At 41.5% G+C, this 15,866-nt stretch overlaps 1 protein-coding gene across 7 annotated transcripts in view; it reads right to left on the bottom strand.

Moving 5' to 3' along the window:
- The window catches only part of adam22 (ADAM metallopeptidase domain 22), a 339,135-nt gene that overhangs the window by 56,862 nt on the left and 266,407 nt on the right, over positions 1-15,866 (bottom strand). For all 7 annotated transcript variants that reach the window (XM_048555033.2, XM_048555043.2, XM_048555053.2 and 4 more), the window contains exon 23: positions 9,890-10,058. In XM_048555033.2, coding sequence (XP_048410990.1) covers positions 9,890-10,058 — 169 coding nt within the window. The remainder of the gene's footprint in view (positions 1-9,889; positions 10,059-15,866) is intronic.

The following is a 15,866-nucleotide window of genomic DNA, read 5'->3' as shown; positions in this document are numbered from 1 at the left end:
ATTTACTTCCCTAAAAGACATTAGAAAACAGATTTATTTTATTGACAATGGTCATATGACAATAGTTTCATGGTGACCATTACTGACACAGGGCTTCAATTCCAGATTTTTAAATTCTAACCTCAACAACAGTCAAATTTGAACCATGTCTGCAGCATTTGCCTGGGCCACTGAATGGCTAGACAATGACATTACCACTACAACACTGTTATTCCTAAGTGCACTTTGTACTAAGTATCAATTGGTGTCTGTCTTGAATACATGCAATGAATGAACATCCACATCTCTGGGGTTCAAATCTGACCAATACACCTGGTGGAGGTTACATGCAATTTTTAAAAACCCGGTATTATAAAGGTGGTTAGTAATGGTGACCATGACAACTGTCATTGATTATTATAAAATCCCATCTAATTCACTGATGCCCTTTATGGAAGGAAATCTGCCATCCTTACCCAGTTTAGCCTACATGTGACTGCAAACACACAGTAATGCGGTTGACTGTCATCTGCCCTTGAAATGGCCTAACAAGCCACTCAGTTCAAGGGCAATTAAAGGTGGGCAACAAATGTTGACCCATTCCCAAGAAAGAAGTTTAAAAAAGTGGGGTTTTTTGATATTGATCTATCCACTGCATCATCAGACTGTACTTGATTTTAATTAGATTAAATGTCAATCAAAATCTGACTTTTTCCTTTAAGAAATGTGACTATTCCAAGTTAGTATGATGCATTTAGTTTTGTTATGTGCATTTATTAAACATATGAGCTATGTATACTTATTTAGCAACTGCAATTTGCCAATTATTGTAAATTTGAAAAATTTGCAAATATAGATATAGGTTTTAGTATAATATGAAAAGCTATGAAATGTCAAAATACGTTTCACTGTGGAGGATAAATGAGGAGGATTACCTTCATTGTCAGAACATGGATGCGTTTTAAATCTCCCACTGGTGAGGATGGGTTATACGAATTCTGCTCATTAATGTGAAATAAATAGATATTTTCACTTACCTATTAGTGAGGCAAACTGCAGTTTTGCCTCGTTAGTACTTTAGAAAATAATATAACAGCATAAAGTAGATATTGAAAATGTGGAAGAATATTTCAAGATATATATGTCTACTTTGTGTCACAATGTTTGTTTAGGCATAGAATAGTTTTTTTTCCTGAAATCATACTGAATTTAAAATAAAAGAATAAACTACAACACTTGTCAAAATACCATACAACATTTAAAAAGTCATATTACATTCCCTATGAGATGTGATTCTGAATGGAATCCAGACCATTTATTATTTCTGTACTATACTACTCCACATGGATTGCAATTTACATTAAATTAGCAATCAGCTTATCATGGATTGTGAATTCAAAACATTTTAATAGATTCAAAATATTTTCATTTAACCTAGACATTTTATATTTGTTTGTGGAATTAGGGTTCCACTGGCTAGACCAACATTTATTGCTCATCTCTAATTGCCTTAGTGAAGGTGGAAGTATACCACCTTCTTGAACCACTGTAGTCCTTGGGGTGTAGGTGCACCGACAATAGTACATTTCCAAGTCAGGATGGTGAATAGCTTGGAGGGCAACCTGCAGGTTGTGATGTTCCCATGCAACTGTGACTCATCTTTGCATTCTAGCCACCATGTGTCAGTAATGAAAGAAATGGATGGTGCACCAATCGAGCAGGGTGCTTTGTCCTGGATGAAGTTGAGCTTCTTCAATGTCGTTGGAGCTGCATTCATCTGGGCAAGTGAACAGCATTCTAGCACACTCTTGACCCGTGCTTGTCAGAAAATGACGATACAGGAGATGAGTTATTTGCTGTAGTAGTCCTACCCTCTGTACTGCTTGTTCAGCTGCAGTACTTCGATGGCTGATCTAGTTCAGTTTCTGGTCAATGATATCTTCCACGAAGTTGATAGTGGGGGATTCAACAATAGTAATGCCATTGTATGTCAAGCGACGTTGGTTAGATTCTCTCTTGTTGGTGATGGATACTGCCTGCCACTTGCGTAATGAAAATGTTGTTCCTTTTCAATCCAAACCCGGATATTGTCCAGGTTTTGCTGCATGTGGAAATGGTGGTAATCATTGTGAAATCATCAATGAACATCCCCAAATCAAACCTTATGATGGATGGAGCAGCTGAAGATGGTTAGGCCAAGGGGCTGTCCTGAGGACCTCCTGTTTAGATGTCCTGGAACTTGACCTCTAACAACCACAAACATCTTCCTTGTGTCAATTCACATTTGAATTTTTACCCTGATTCCAAATGACATTGGTTTTGCGAGGCTTTGCACACTTGGTCAAACACTGCCTTAGTTGCAGGGCAATCCACTCTCACCTTACATCTGGAGTTAATTTCTTTTGCCCATTTTTGGTCCTAGGCTGAAATGATGTCATGAGCAGAGTGGTTCTGGTGGATTACAAACTGAGTGTCACAAGCATTTATTCTTTGTAAGTGTCACTTGATTGGATTGTTGGCAACCCCTTCCATCACTTTACTAATTATTGAGAATAGGTCGATAGGGTGGTGATGGTAGGGTTAGATGTGTCTTGATTCTCTGTGGGCATGTCATAACTGTGTCAATCTTCCATGTTATTGGGTAGATGCCATTGTTTAGCTGGGTTGGAAGAAGTTGGCTACAGGGTACAGCCAGTTCTGCAGCATGTTCCATATCCACGACCACTTCCATCCAAAAGGATTAAGTCAGCAGACGCAAGGGAACACCATCACTTGAAGTTCCTCTCCAAGCCACTCACCATCCTGACTTGGGAAATACATCGCCGTTCCTTCACTGTCACTGGGTCAAAATCCTGGAATTCCCTCCCAAATGGCATTGTTGGTCAACCCACTGGAGGTGGACTGCAGCGGTTCAGGAAGGCAGCTCACCACCACCTTCTCAGGGTCAACTAGGGATGGGCAAAAAATGCTGGTCAGCCAGGGACGCCCACATCCCACAAATGATTTTAAAAGATCTAATTGGTTGTGGGATTGCTTAGTTATGTCTAACACTTGCTGCTTCTGCTGTTTATCATTCAAGTAGTCCTGTTTTGTAGCCTCATCAGGTTGCCACCTTGTTTTAGGTATGCCTGGTGCTGCTTCTGTCATGCTATTCTGGATCCTTGATAGTATCAGGTTTGATGCTCTGATTTAATGGTTGTGTGGGACATATGCTTACTAACTTACTAGTTATGTTACTGGAGTATCAACAAATAGTCATTTGAGTACCCAATACTCACAGTCACCCTCAGCCAACTGCCCTTGCATGTCCAGGTGTGGGACAGTCACCGTCCTCAAATGGTGTCCTTCCATCCTCTCTGCATAAACTATCATGACTACTAACTTCTCTCTGCTCTCTGTCCCTTCCATTGGGATAAGAGGGCTCAAAGCACAGACCAGGGTTTTGAGGACTCTGCAGCAATGGGGTGCTACGAGGGCATTCACTTCCCACTGACATTGTCGGTCACTGGCAATGTGTGACAAAGCCACTTCTTCCACTGGGAAGTCATCTGTATTCCAGAAGTCTCCAGATATGATCAATAGCCTGCCATGAGATCCTGAGCTACTCGTCCTCAAACACGGTCCTCCGCATGTGGAGACTGTGTTGGAGTGAGCTTCCGTCCTTCCAGCTGCATCTCAGTTTCCACGTGGAAGGGTTTGCGATTGACAGAAAAGCTGCTGCTGTGGGCATTGATCGTGCGGCCACTAACAGTACAAATTGATGGCATGACCTCTGCCTGTGATCCTCAGCAGAGATGGAAGGTAGCGATGAATAAACTGTGACCATGCCACCTTTAACACTGGTAGCAGAGGCATGTCACTGAATTTGCATGAATTGTTAGACAGGTAAGTTACCCTCTTAGAAATTGGCAAATCACTTGTCAAAATAGTGAAAGCTCTCTCTGAAGAAGTAGTACTTCAAACTGTAGCCTCTCAATGGCCATAACGGGGGTTCTTCATGTTCATTCATCAAAGCAGTTTAAGGTGGATAGTTTTGAAGAAACCCATCCCACTGTGCACTTACTGTGGTGAGTTACTGACAGGCCTAAGAGGTCCTATTGTCATGAATTTAGAATACCATGTAAAGGCACCTCATCAGAGACTTCTTAAGAACCCCAATTATTTTACAATTATCTATCTGATGGATCTAAAGGTTTTACCTGTTCTCTTTCATTCCTTCCCTGGGGACAGTTAGGAGACAGCAGGACGACATTGGGAGTCTGGTCCAATTTCAACATCAGAGATATTCTCATCTCACCAGCAGCTGGGTCCCCCGCTACATAGAACATAGAAAAGTACGGCACAGTACAGGCCCTTCGGCCAACGATGTTGTGCCATGGAATAATCCTAATCCAAAATTAAAATAACCTAACTTACATTCCCCTCAATTCACTGCTGTCCATGTGCATGTCCAGCAGTCGCTTAAATGTCACTAATGACTCTGCTTCCACGGCTTCCACTGGCAAAGTATTCCATGCGCTCACAACTCTCTGGGTGAAGAAGCTCCCTCTGATGTCTCCTCTATACCTTCCTCCTAACACCTTAAAACTATGACCCTTCGTGGCAGTCAATCCTGCCCTGGAGAAAAAGTCTCTGGCTATCTCACAATCCACCCACAGTCATGGAGAATTTAAATTCAATTAATTCAAGAAATCAGGAATTAAAAGCTAATGTCAGTAATGATGACCATAAATTTACCAAAGTTTTTACACTAACATTCTTCAGAGAAGGAAGTGCTCCATTCTTACTCAGTTTGGATAGCCCACACCATTGATTGCCCTTGAAAATTACCCCTGTTGCATGAAAGAAGATAATTCAACATCTCAAGTGCAATTAAACCCGGCAATAAATGTTTGTCTCAACAGCAATGCTCTCATCCCATGAATAAATAAAAATAAATGTAGTAACATGTAGTTAAAAATTCTGTTGGTTATTTTTCTATAACTTTAGTTGACGTCAGCACTCAATGATTGTAATGTTTCATAGCTGAGTTTCTTGACAGCTAAAACTGTTGAAAATTGTGATAAATGTTGTCACATTAGCGGTGGTGAGACCTGTTAGCATCATCAGGCCCCATGCTGCCAACATCAGGCACATAATGTATTCAGCTTGACCACCCACCTACTAAAATCCATTTGCAATTAAATTTTCCCTTTCCTTTCTCATTAATTTGCTGTTCTGAATTTTGTCTACATGCTTTGTTATTTATGCCCTGTTATCAATGTGGCTTTTGAAAATAGCCTCACTCAACATTGAGCTGATCTGCAGTTGACTGGCATTGCAGGCAGTAGGTCTACAGTACTTGACCAAGACCTGAAACCCATGTAACTAAAATAAGTCCACAATAAGATATATGCAAAGGAATTTCTTCTCTCAGACGATAATGAATGTCTAAAACTCTCTAGTCCGGAGAGTTGAGGAGGACTGATCACATAAAGTAATTAAAGAAGAGGTAGATAGAATTGTGAAATATGGAGGAGTTGGGGGTATAAAGAGCTAACACAGAAGTGGAGTTGAGGCATGCAGCAGATCAGCCATGATTTTATAGAATGGTTTGAGGGATGAATAGCCTGCTCCTGCTCCATTTCTTCACGCTCTTAAATTACTCTGAGAAGTCCTGCATTGGTGTCCTGGCGCTAAGAAGACTAACCGCCAATCACAACCAAGTTCCTTTGTGCCAGGTATGACACTAACTAGCAAAGAATTCCCCCTTGATTCACACTGACTCCAGTTCTACTGTGGCTCCTTAATGCCATACTCAGTCAACTTCAGCCTTGACATCAAGGGCAGGCACTCTCACTTCACCTCTGGAGTTCAGCTCTTATGTCTATGGTTGAATCAAGGCTATACTGAGGTCAGGAACTGAATAGCCCTGGTGGAATCCAAATTGTGAATCAGTCAGCAAGTTATCAATAAGCGTGTACATTGTGATATTAACCATCACTTTACTGATGGGTAGGCTGATGGGGCAGTAATTGCCCCGGTTGGATATTTCCCGCATTGTGTACAGGACATGCACGGGCAATCTTCCACCCATATCAAGTAGATGTCAGTTTTCAAGATGTAATGGAACAGCTTTTCTCAGGATGTGGTAGGTTCTGAAACACAAATTTTCAGTATGACTGCCTGACTGTGGTCAGGTCAACTTCACGTACAGTGATGCTGAGGAGCTCCAGAGGAGAAAAAGGTGGTTCAGTGACTCGGCATTTCTATGTTCTGCAACCCTGTTGCTCCTTGCATGAGCTCCTCCACTCATCAATAGTCTCTGATATTCACATTATTTAAGTGGAAATGTTTAGGGTAATTTTCTACATGTTCATTTCTTAGAATTGCCTTGGTCAGTCTCCAAAACTAGAGCTGTTCAATAACTTCGCTATTGCTGGCCTTCACCATGAAAGTATTAAAAAAAGTACAAAGACTGTTAATAAAGGTATGATGCGGGGAGGTGATGGCCTAGTGGTATTATTGCTGGACTGTTAATCCAGAGATCCAGTTTGACTCCTGCAATGGCAGCTGGTGGAATTTGAATTCAATAAGTATCTGGAATTAAGAGTGAATCCATTGTCGACTGTCAGGAAAAACCTAACTGGTTCACTAATGTCCTTTAGGGAAGGAAACTGCCATCCTTACTTGGCCTGGCCTACATGTGACCTCAGTCTGAAGAAGGGTCTAGGCTTGAAACGTCAGCTTTCCTGCTCCTATGATGCTGCTTGACCTGCTGTGTTCATCCAGCTCCATACATTGTTATCTCAGAGTCAATGTGGTTGACTCTTAACTGCCTTCTGGTCAATTAGGGATGGGCAATAACTGCTGCCTAGCCAGCGACGCCCTCATCCCGTGAATGAATAAAGAAAAAAAAATCATGTAGTATTAATGAAAATTCTGAACTTACAAAGATGTTCCTATAACTGAATGGTTCGCAGTATAATAAAAGAACAGTGCAGATGCTAGAAATTTGAAAAAAAAATTAAGCATTGGAAATGCTCAGCAGCTGAGACAGCATTTGTGAAGAGAGAAGCACAGTTAACATTTCAGCTCAAGAACCTTGTGTCAGAAAGTTGCTGGTTAGCAGTTTATTCACACTAGGAAAATCTGTTATTCATCTTCTAAAATCCAGTGTGTTCATGAAGAATGAGGAAACAAAAAACATAACTCTGTTGATAAGCTAATAAGATTTTCAATCCAACAAGTCAACCTAAACAGGATTTCTGTACATAATCCTCACTTGTGGCATTCTCCCATGACCAGAAAACTTTTCTACAAGAAAATGTGCATTAAACCTGATAATACTATAAGAGATAGTAGGAACTGCCGATGCTGGAGAATCTGAAATAACAAGGTGTGAAGCTGGATGAGCACAGCAGGCCAAGCAGCATCAGAGGAGCAGGGAAGCTGATGTTTCGGGTCAAAACCATTCTTCAGAAATGGGGGAGGGGAAGGGGATTCTGAAATAAATAGGGAGAGAGGGGGAGATGGATAGAAGTTGTATAAAGGAGAAGATAGGTGGAGAGGAGACAGGCAGGTCAAAGAGGCGAGGATGGAGCCAGTAAAGGCGAATACAGGTGGGGAGTTAGGGAGGAGTTAGGTCGGTCCAGGGAGGACGGACAGGTCAAGGAGGCGGAATGAGTTTAGTGGGTAGGAGATCAGGGTTGGTCTTGAGGTGGGAGGAATGGTTAGGGAGGTGGGGATGAGCTGGGCTGGTTTTGGGATGTGGTAGGGGGAGGGGAGATTTTGAAGCTTGTGAAGTCCACAGTGATACCAGTGGGCTACAGGATTCCCAAACGAAATATGAGATGCTGTTCCTGCAGCCTTCAGGTGGCATCATTGTGGCAATGCAGGAGGCCCAGGGTGGACTTGTCATTCAAGGAGTGAGAGAGGGAGTTGAAATGGTTCGCAGCTGGGAGGTGTATTTGTTGCGAACCAGTATTAATAATAAACTGCTATGAAATAGAATTTTCTGTTAATAAAAACATAACAATTTTGATCCACATTTAACGCATGAAGGTGATGGTGAGCTATGAAAAACATGATTCATACACAGTATGCTTAAACTTCCAAACAAAAATTGCTCAGCTCTATTGACTTGTGTGACATATTACTTTTGTGAAATAGAACTGAAAAATTATTTTGAATGTACATGATGAATGGAATATATTGTGGTTAAGAGGAATTTAGTCATTTGAGGAGGTATTTATTACGTCTCGTTATGAATTGTAACATACCCTCTGGTTGTATGTTTCATTTTATACATTAAGCTCAGAATCACTTACCATTTTCTGCACTCTGGGAGATGTGTGCATTTTCTGAAAAATGAGTCTTATTTGCAATGGAAGCAGAAAACATTAGGGAAGAAATGCTATTATTTCTGAAGGCATCTGCAAGCGAGGAAGGAGTTGTTTGAGATTCTATTTTAGAATACTAATTAGTGTTTAAACATCAAACTAAGCTGTTGCAAATAAATGAAAACATTTGTTTTTGGACAATTATTTTGGAAAAAGATTGTTCAATGAAAAATATTAAGATAAATGCTAAAATGCATATTCCATGTACTTTTGTGGTACCAGTTTCAGCTACAATAGCAAAACTGATTTTATTAGTTCTATTTAGATATACAAACACAGCATAACATAAAGAAAATAAATTGTAAACACGCAAACAGATAGCATATCTAAACATAACAGGCAAAATAGGTCCAGAATGAGAATGAATATAGGCCACATACTAATTGAAGTAATATATTTGTAAAATTTTGAATGTGATTTTCTCTTTCACTTAGGTTACAATTAGAAAGCTGCTTATGTTCTATTGTCCTGGACTACCAATGTCCGCATATCAGGAGAGCAAGGAGTATCACCAAATAGAACCTTGAGTGATCGTCCTGTAACAAATGATGAATGAAGAATTTGTGACTATTTGGCATGTAACAGATCGAATCTGTGTTATAAATGAACACATAATTTTTAATAATTTGACCAATAAGAACAGAAGAAGGAATAGGTCACTTTACCTTTCAGTGTTTGATATCAGAAATATAAACAAAAAACTCCACTTGAGAACATAAAAGGCAGTTTTAATGTTTCATTTAAAGACTTCAGCGGGCAGGTTGTTACATTGCAAAACATACATTTCGAAAAAGTGAGTGACAAATATGATAACCTGTCCCACAAGGCAAAGAGAAAAGCTCCTAAGTCATGAGTGTAAAGTATTCCTTACGGTCATCACCCTGGCATTAAGCACATGTGAAAGCTTACCAATAACATAAAACCTTAAAATAGTGCATTATACGTTAATCTTTCTAAAAGTTTGAATTCAGTAAAACTGTACTTTATATATCTTTACACAGAGGGTTCATAATCCAAGTACAGTCCCCATTGATTCAAATGGATAATGTATATATTTTGAAATATTAATGCACAGTTTTACAAATAAAAGGTAATGAAATAAAATGCCTTGCAACTATTGCCTCAATCTTTGACTATGTTATGGACTGAAATTCTTCTGAAATAGCTCATAATTTCATTTTTACGTTTCTAATTCAGGTGTTTCATTATTTTTGATCTGAACTTGTGTAGTTAACTTGCCTGCTTTGTTAGCAGCATTTAGATGCAAAAATGTGTGCCATTGAAACCATTTATCAAAATCTAACAGTAAATAGGTTTATTTCTAAATATGATTAGTGGCAGTAGCTACATCATTCCTCCTCCAGTCAGTTGTTGGCACTTTCTAGGTCAAGAACAATTGTATAATTTCTAGATTCTTGTTAACGGAACTATGGAGAAAATCAGAGACAAGTGGCAAATGGTGAAGGTAATTACTCAGCTTCCAACATAGCTGCTAATGGTTGAATAATGGAACATTTTTATTAACCTACCCCATGTCCTGAACATTTTCTTGCACCACTAGCTCCAGGGCAGATACTGAAATTAAATGCTTTCAGAGGAAGACACTTGTGATTGATACACATTCTATCCTGTCCACATGGGGTTCCATCCTGCACGTACCCAAGATCTGTGACTTCATCTAATATGACATGGCCACCACTAGAAAAAAAACAAACAGAACAATATATTTCAAAGTAGAAACTCATAAGCGGTTTATTATTTTTAGAGGGCATATTTGGCACATTGATATAGATGTTTATGTGAACAATTCGAAGTGTGGAAAGTGAGTAAATCACCAAAACTGGAGGAACTACACCCCAGGGTTCAACTCTCACAGTAAGTCCACTTTTCAATGCCATTCATTGCACACCATTTTTAACCATGATGCCGACTCTCTCTTTTTTTTCTTTCAGGGACCAGCAGCATGTTCACCAGCACTATAGAGAAACTGGAAACTGCGTCCTCAACCTCTGAAGACAAGGGTACAGAGGCCTGAGAGGAAATATCGGCAAAACCGTCTCTTCGGTTCTGTCAAGCGCAGATGCAGTCACTTTAGTTGGAACATTAGTGTTAGAAATATTGCGAACACAATTTGGTAGGCACCTCACTGCCACAGCTCCGTAGCAGTTACATTCCAGGCAACACAGAGACTTAAACAAACAGTTGCAGCACCAAAGCAAGCAAATTTATATAAACCTGAGACTTCATATACAGTGCAATGCCACCCATGCCAATAAAGTACCTTTAATAGGTTTTCTTTCTTTCCTGCCACTGCTTCTCAGTGTAGTCCCTGGATCCACAGCTGGGTGGATGAAGAAGCTCAGCAGTGGAGTTCACTGGATGCTCCAAAGCATGATACTGTTCTGTGCAACAGAGCATTTAAAAGGCAGGACTGGATAGATGTGCTTGTTTTCTTTGGAACAGAGCAGACTAAGGGGACTTTGCTTCAGATATACAAAATTATGAGGGATAGAGATAGGGTAAGCAGGAAGGAAATTCTTTCCTTGGTGGACAGATTAACGATGGGGGCATAGATCTAAGGCATGGGACAGAAAGTTTAGAGGGGATATGTGGGAAATATTTTTCTCTCAAAGGGTGATGGAAATCTAGAACTTACTGCTTGTAAGGCTGGTGCAGGCAGAAACCCTCATAGCATTGAAGGAGTATTTAGATGTGCACTTGCGACACCAAGGCATACATAGCCACGAGGTGGAAAATGGGGTTACAATATATTGGGAGAGATAGTAGCACCTGCAGATGCTGGAGAATCTGAGATAACAAAGTGTACAGCTGGATAAATACAACAGGCCAAGCAGCATCAGAGGAGCAAGAAAGTTTGACGTTTCGGGTCTCTGACATTTGTGAAGAAGGGTCTTGACCCGAAACGTCAAACCTTCCTGCTCCTCTGATGCTGCTTGGCCTGCTGTGTTCATCCAGCTTCACACCTTGTCATCTTAGAATAGATTGGGGCTTGATTTTGAATGGCACAGAGTTGATGGGTCAAAGGGCCTTTTTTCTGTGCAGTAGACCTCTATGGCTCTATAAACAAGAGCTGTCACAAGTGTTAAATTCACTCAAATTCCCTCATGTTTTAATATACATTATGACATAAAAGGTAAAGCAAATTAAGGCTGGCTGGATTTTTCAGATTTTTTTCATCAACCTGGTCAAGTGTAATACACACACCTCAGGAACAGTTTGGACATGGTCATGGGCCTGCACCTGACTCAGAGGTATGCACAGCATCACTGCACCACAGGAGCCAAGCTGGGTTTTTTTTTCCCTTCTTTATATCCAGCAATGATCTTACACACAACAGAGGTAGTTTCTTTACTCAGAGAGTATTAAGGGAATGGAATGCTTTGACTGCAACGGTAGTAGATTCGCCAACTTTAGGTACATTTAAGTCGTCATTGGATAAGCATATGGATGTACATGGAATAGTGTAGGTTAGATGGGCTTGAGATCAGTATGACAGGTCGGCACAACATCGAGGGCCAAAGGGCCTGTACTGTGCTGTAATGTTCTATGTTCTATGTTATACTGCTCCTTGTATTCTGAGCCCTTTTGTTCCATCGCGAAGTCAGCCATGGTATTTTTGCCCATCTATTAACCACCACAAGTAAAACCCACTTGTACAGCTGAGTAATGTATGTGCAAACCCCATTAAGGGTGGTTGAAATTTTTTTTAAGATCAAGCTGTCCAGAGATGTTATAACACACCTCTGGAGCAGGTAGGAGTTACTTCCCCCCACTCAGTGGTCGTGAACGCCCTTGACCGTGTCTCCCACGTTTCCCACAACTCATCCCTCACACCCCCGTCCTGCAAATAACAACCAAAACAGAATCCCCCTCGTCCTCACGCACCACCCCACCAACCACTGGATCCAACGCATCATCCTCCGACAATTCCACCATTGCAATCTGACCCCACCACCAAAGGTATTTTTCCCTCCCCATCCTTATCTGCTTTCTGGAAGGACCACTCTCTCCGTGACTCCCTTGTCCGCTCCAAACTCCCCTCCAGCCCCACCACACCCGGCACTTTTCCCTGCAACCACAGGAAGTACTACACCTGCCCAAAACCTTCCCCTCACCCACATCCCAGGCCCCAAGAATACTTTCCACATCAAGCTGATGTTCACCTGCACATCTGCTAATGTGGTGTATTGCATCCGCTGTTCCCGTTGTGGCCTCCTCTATATTGGGTAAACCAAGCGGAGGCTTGGGGACCGCTTTACAGAACACCTACGCTCGGTTTACAATAAACAACTGCACCTCCCAGTTGTGAACCATTTCAGCTCCCCCCCCAATTCCTCAGACAACATGTCCATCCTGGGCCTCCTGCAGTGCCAAAATGATGCCACCCGAAGGTTGCAGGAACAGCACCTCATATTCCGCTTGGGAACCCTGCAGCCCAATGGTATCAATGCGGACTTCACAAGCTTCAAAATCTCTCCTCCCCCCACTGCATCCCAAAACCAGCCCAGCTTGTCCCCGCCTCCCTAACCTGTCCATCCACACACCTATCCTCTCCTCCCACCTCAAGGCCCACCCCCATCTCCAGCCTACTAACCTCATCCCACCCCCTTGACCTGTCTGTCCTCCCTAGACTGACCTATCCCCTCCCCACCTACAGTCACCTTTATTGGCTCCATCTGCGCCTCTTTGACCCGTCTGTCTCCTCTCCACCTATCTTCTCCTTTATCCATCTTCTATCCACCTCCCCCTCTCTCCCTATTTATTTCAGAACCCCTTTCCCCTCCCCCATTTCTGAAGAAGGGTCTAGAACTGAAACATCAACTTCCCTGCTGCTCAGCCTGCTCTGTTCATCCAGCTCTACACCTCGTTATCTCAGGGGTTGAACTGGGCCATCTGGTACAGAGGTTGGGACATCACCACTGCATCACAAGAGACTTCAATCAGAACAGAATAGATCATAGAATCCCTACAGTGTGGAAACTGGCCCTTTGGCCCAACAAGATCACACCGACCCATCCCCTTAGAGCCCACCAAATCTCCACACCCCTGAACACTACGGGCAATTTACCATGGCCAATCCACCGAGCCTGCACATCTTTGGGCTGTGGGAGGAAAACAGAGCACCCGGAGGAAACCCACGCAGACACGGGGAGAATGTGCAACCTCCACGCAGACAGTCGCCCAAGGCAGGAATCAAACCTGGGTCCCTGGCGCTGTGAGGCACTGAGCCACTGTGCCGTCCACAAGACGGAGACTGGATTGTTTTTCTTTTATTTTAATGTCTGGAAGTGCTGTCACGTACAATCAAACAATCTCTTACCCTGTGACCAAATCACCATGACTTCTTTTTTTGTTTTGACTAATAATCACCTCCAGAGGCGGGATCCTTGAGGTAACCTGACTGATATGTTGTAGCTTTAATTCAGTATCAATTATTGTAGAATAATTAGCAGGAAATATACAAGCCAGTAAGACAATATGCATTCAATTATAGCAGGAATATAAACTTCCAAGTATATTACAGAGCTCGAATGAAATAAAAGAAAGGTCGCACTCATGGAGAAGTTACAATTTAAAAGTGGTTCTGCTGCTTTAATACAGTCAGTGCATCTGGAGTATTGTACATGCTTCTGATATCAATAATGTATTTTACAAGGGCACAGACTGCCCAGCAGGTATTGGAAACTTAGGGCTACGATTCTACTTCCAATAACACATTTTCAGGAAACAGTATAATTTGTACATTGATGTGAAAAAATAAACCTTACGGGAATTCCCAGTGTACTCAAGTGAGAGATCTGACATTTAAAATAGCTACCTCCAATTACTTGGGCTTTACACTGGGTATAGTTATACTATTGTTCTGGGACAAGTCATAACTTAGGAGTCACTATGTAGCCCACTGGTGTGTCACATAATTTTATGAAATATATTTCAAAGCCAAGTGGGGATGTGTGTTGTGAGGAAGTAGCAAAGCATCTTCAGCAAGATTTGGACAGGCTTAATGAATCAGCAAGAACACGTGTGATGGAACAGAACGTGAGCTTGTCCTCTTTGGCAGGAGAAACAGATATGCAGAGTATTTTACAATTGGCAAGAGGGTGGAAAGTATAGATATAAAATGGGGCATTGGTGTCCTTGGCGATAATTCTCTCAATGTAAACATGTGGATACAGCAAGCTATTCAGAAAGCTAATGGAATCTTTATCATAAGATAATGTAAGTACAGGAGTAGTGAAGTCTTGCTTTAATTGTACAGCAGCTTGGTTAGATCGCAGCTGGAGTACTGTAAGCAATTTTGGTTTCCGTACCTCAAAAAGGATAGTATCACCTTAGAGGCAGTGTAACAAAATCATCAGACTTATTCTCAGAATGGCAGGACTGTCCTATGAAAGATTGAGCCAACTCTGTCTGTGTTCTCTACTGTTTTGAAGAATGAATTGACGTCATTGAACTTTGATAGACGCAAGTAAGATGCTTCTCCTGCTTGTGGAGTCAAGGGCTGTAATTTGAAAATAAAAGGGATATGTCTTAAAAGTGAAATGAGGACAAAGGTTTTTACTGAGAGGTGGTAAATATTTGTAATTCTCTACTCCATAGGGCTACGGGAGCTCAGGCTTTGAGTAACTTCAAGAGGAGATTCATAGGTTTCTGAATACCAGTGGTATACAGGGTTGTGGGATAATGTAAATGAAAGGCATTGAAGTGTTTAATCTGCCATTTTCATGTTAAAAGGAGAAGAAACTTGATAGGTAGTTCCTATGTTGCTAATTAATCCTTTCCAATGTTTGAGTATGTGGACAATCTTACCTCCTGTTGTACATTGCTCTTAATTTGAGTGCAGGGTACAGTCAGCAGCATGACTTTAGGTTTGTTTACAGAAGGTCAGGGGTTTTAGTTGTGACGAGCAGCATGTCGGTGCAGGCTTGGAAGGCCAAAGGGCCTGTTCCTGTGCTGAAATATTCTTTGTTCTTTGATTTTTGTTCGAACAGCAAGAGGCCTGTAGCTTTAGTGTAATTGAAGCTGAGGCTATGAGGAAGGTTAGGTAATTGAGCTCACTTCTGGGACAAAAAAATTTCAGGATTATGAAGGGAGCTGGCCAAGTTGGTCAAACACTTATTTCAGGATTTTTTTTGTCAAGGTTTCAAATATCTTAACAATCATGAATGCGAAGAGCACACACGCTCACTCAAAGATTAATAGAATTCTGGAATGATTTACCATTCAGAAAGCTCATAGAATGGTCATCTTTATCATAAGAGAATTGTGATATCCTTGTAATCTCCTCTAGCTCCTACATCCTTCCATATCTTTGTCACCTCCTCCAGCCCCCTCACCCCTTCCTATCTCTGTAATGTCTTCTGGCCCCTACATTACTCTTATCTCGAAAGCCCCTCCAGCCCCTACATCCTTACCGATCTCTGTCATCTCCTCCTGCCCCTACACCCCTACCCATCTTTGTAATCTCTTCTTGTCCCTATATCC

This window comes from Stegostoma tigrinum, chromosome 2 (genome assembly GCF_030684315.1).
Source record: "Stegostoma tigrinum isolate sSteTig4 chromosome 2, sSteTig4.hap1, whole genome shotgun sequence".
Lineage (NCBI taxonomy): Eukaryota > Metazoa > Chordata > Chondrichthyes > Orectolobiformes > Stegostomatidae > Stegostoma > Stegostoma tigrinum.
The sequence above is the reverse complement of the archived record's forward strand: the minus strand, read 5'-3'. Positions and strand labels throughout refer to the sequence as shown.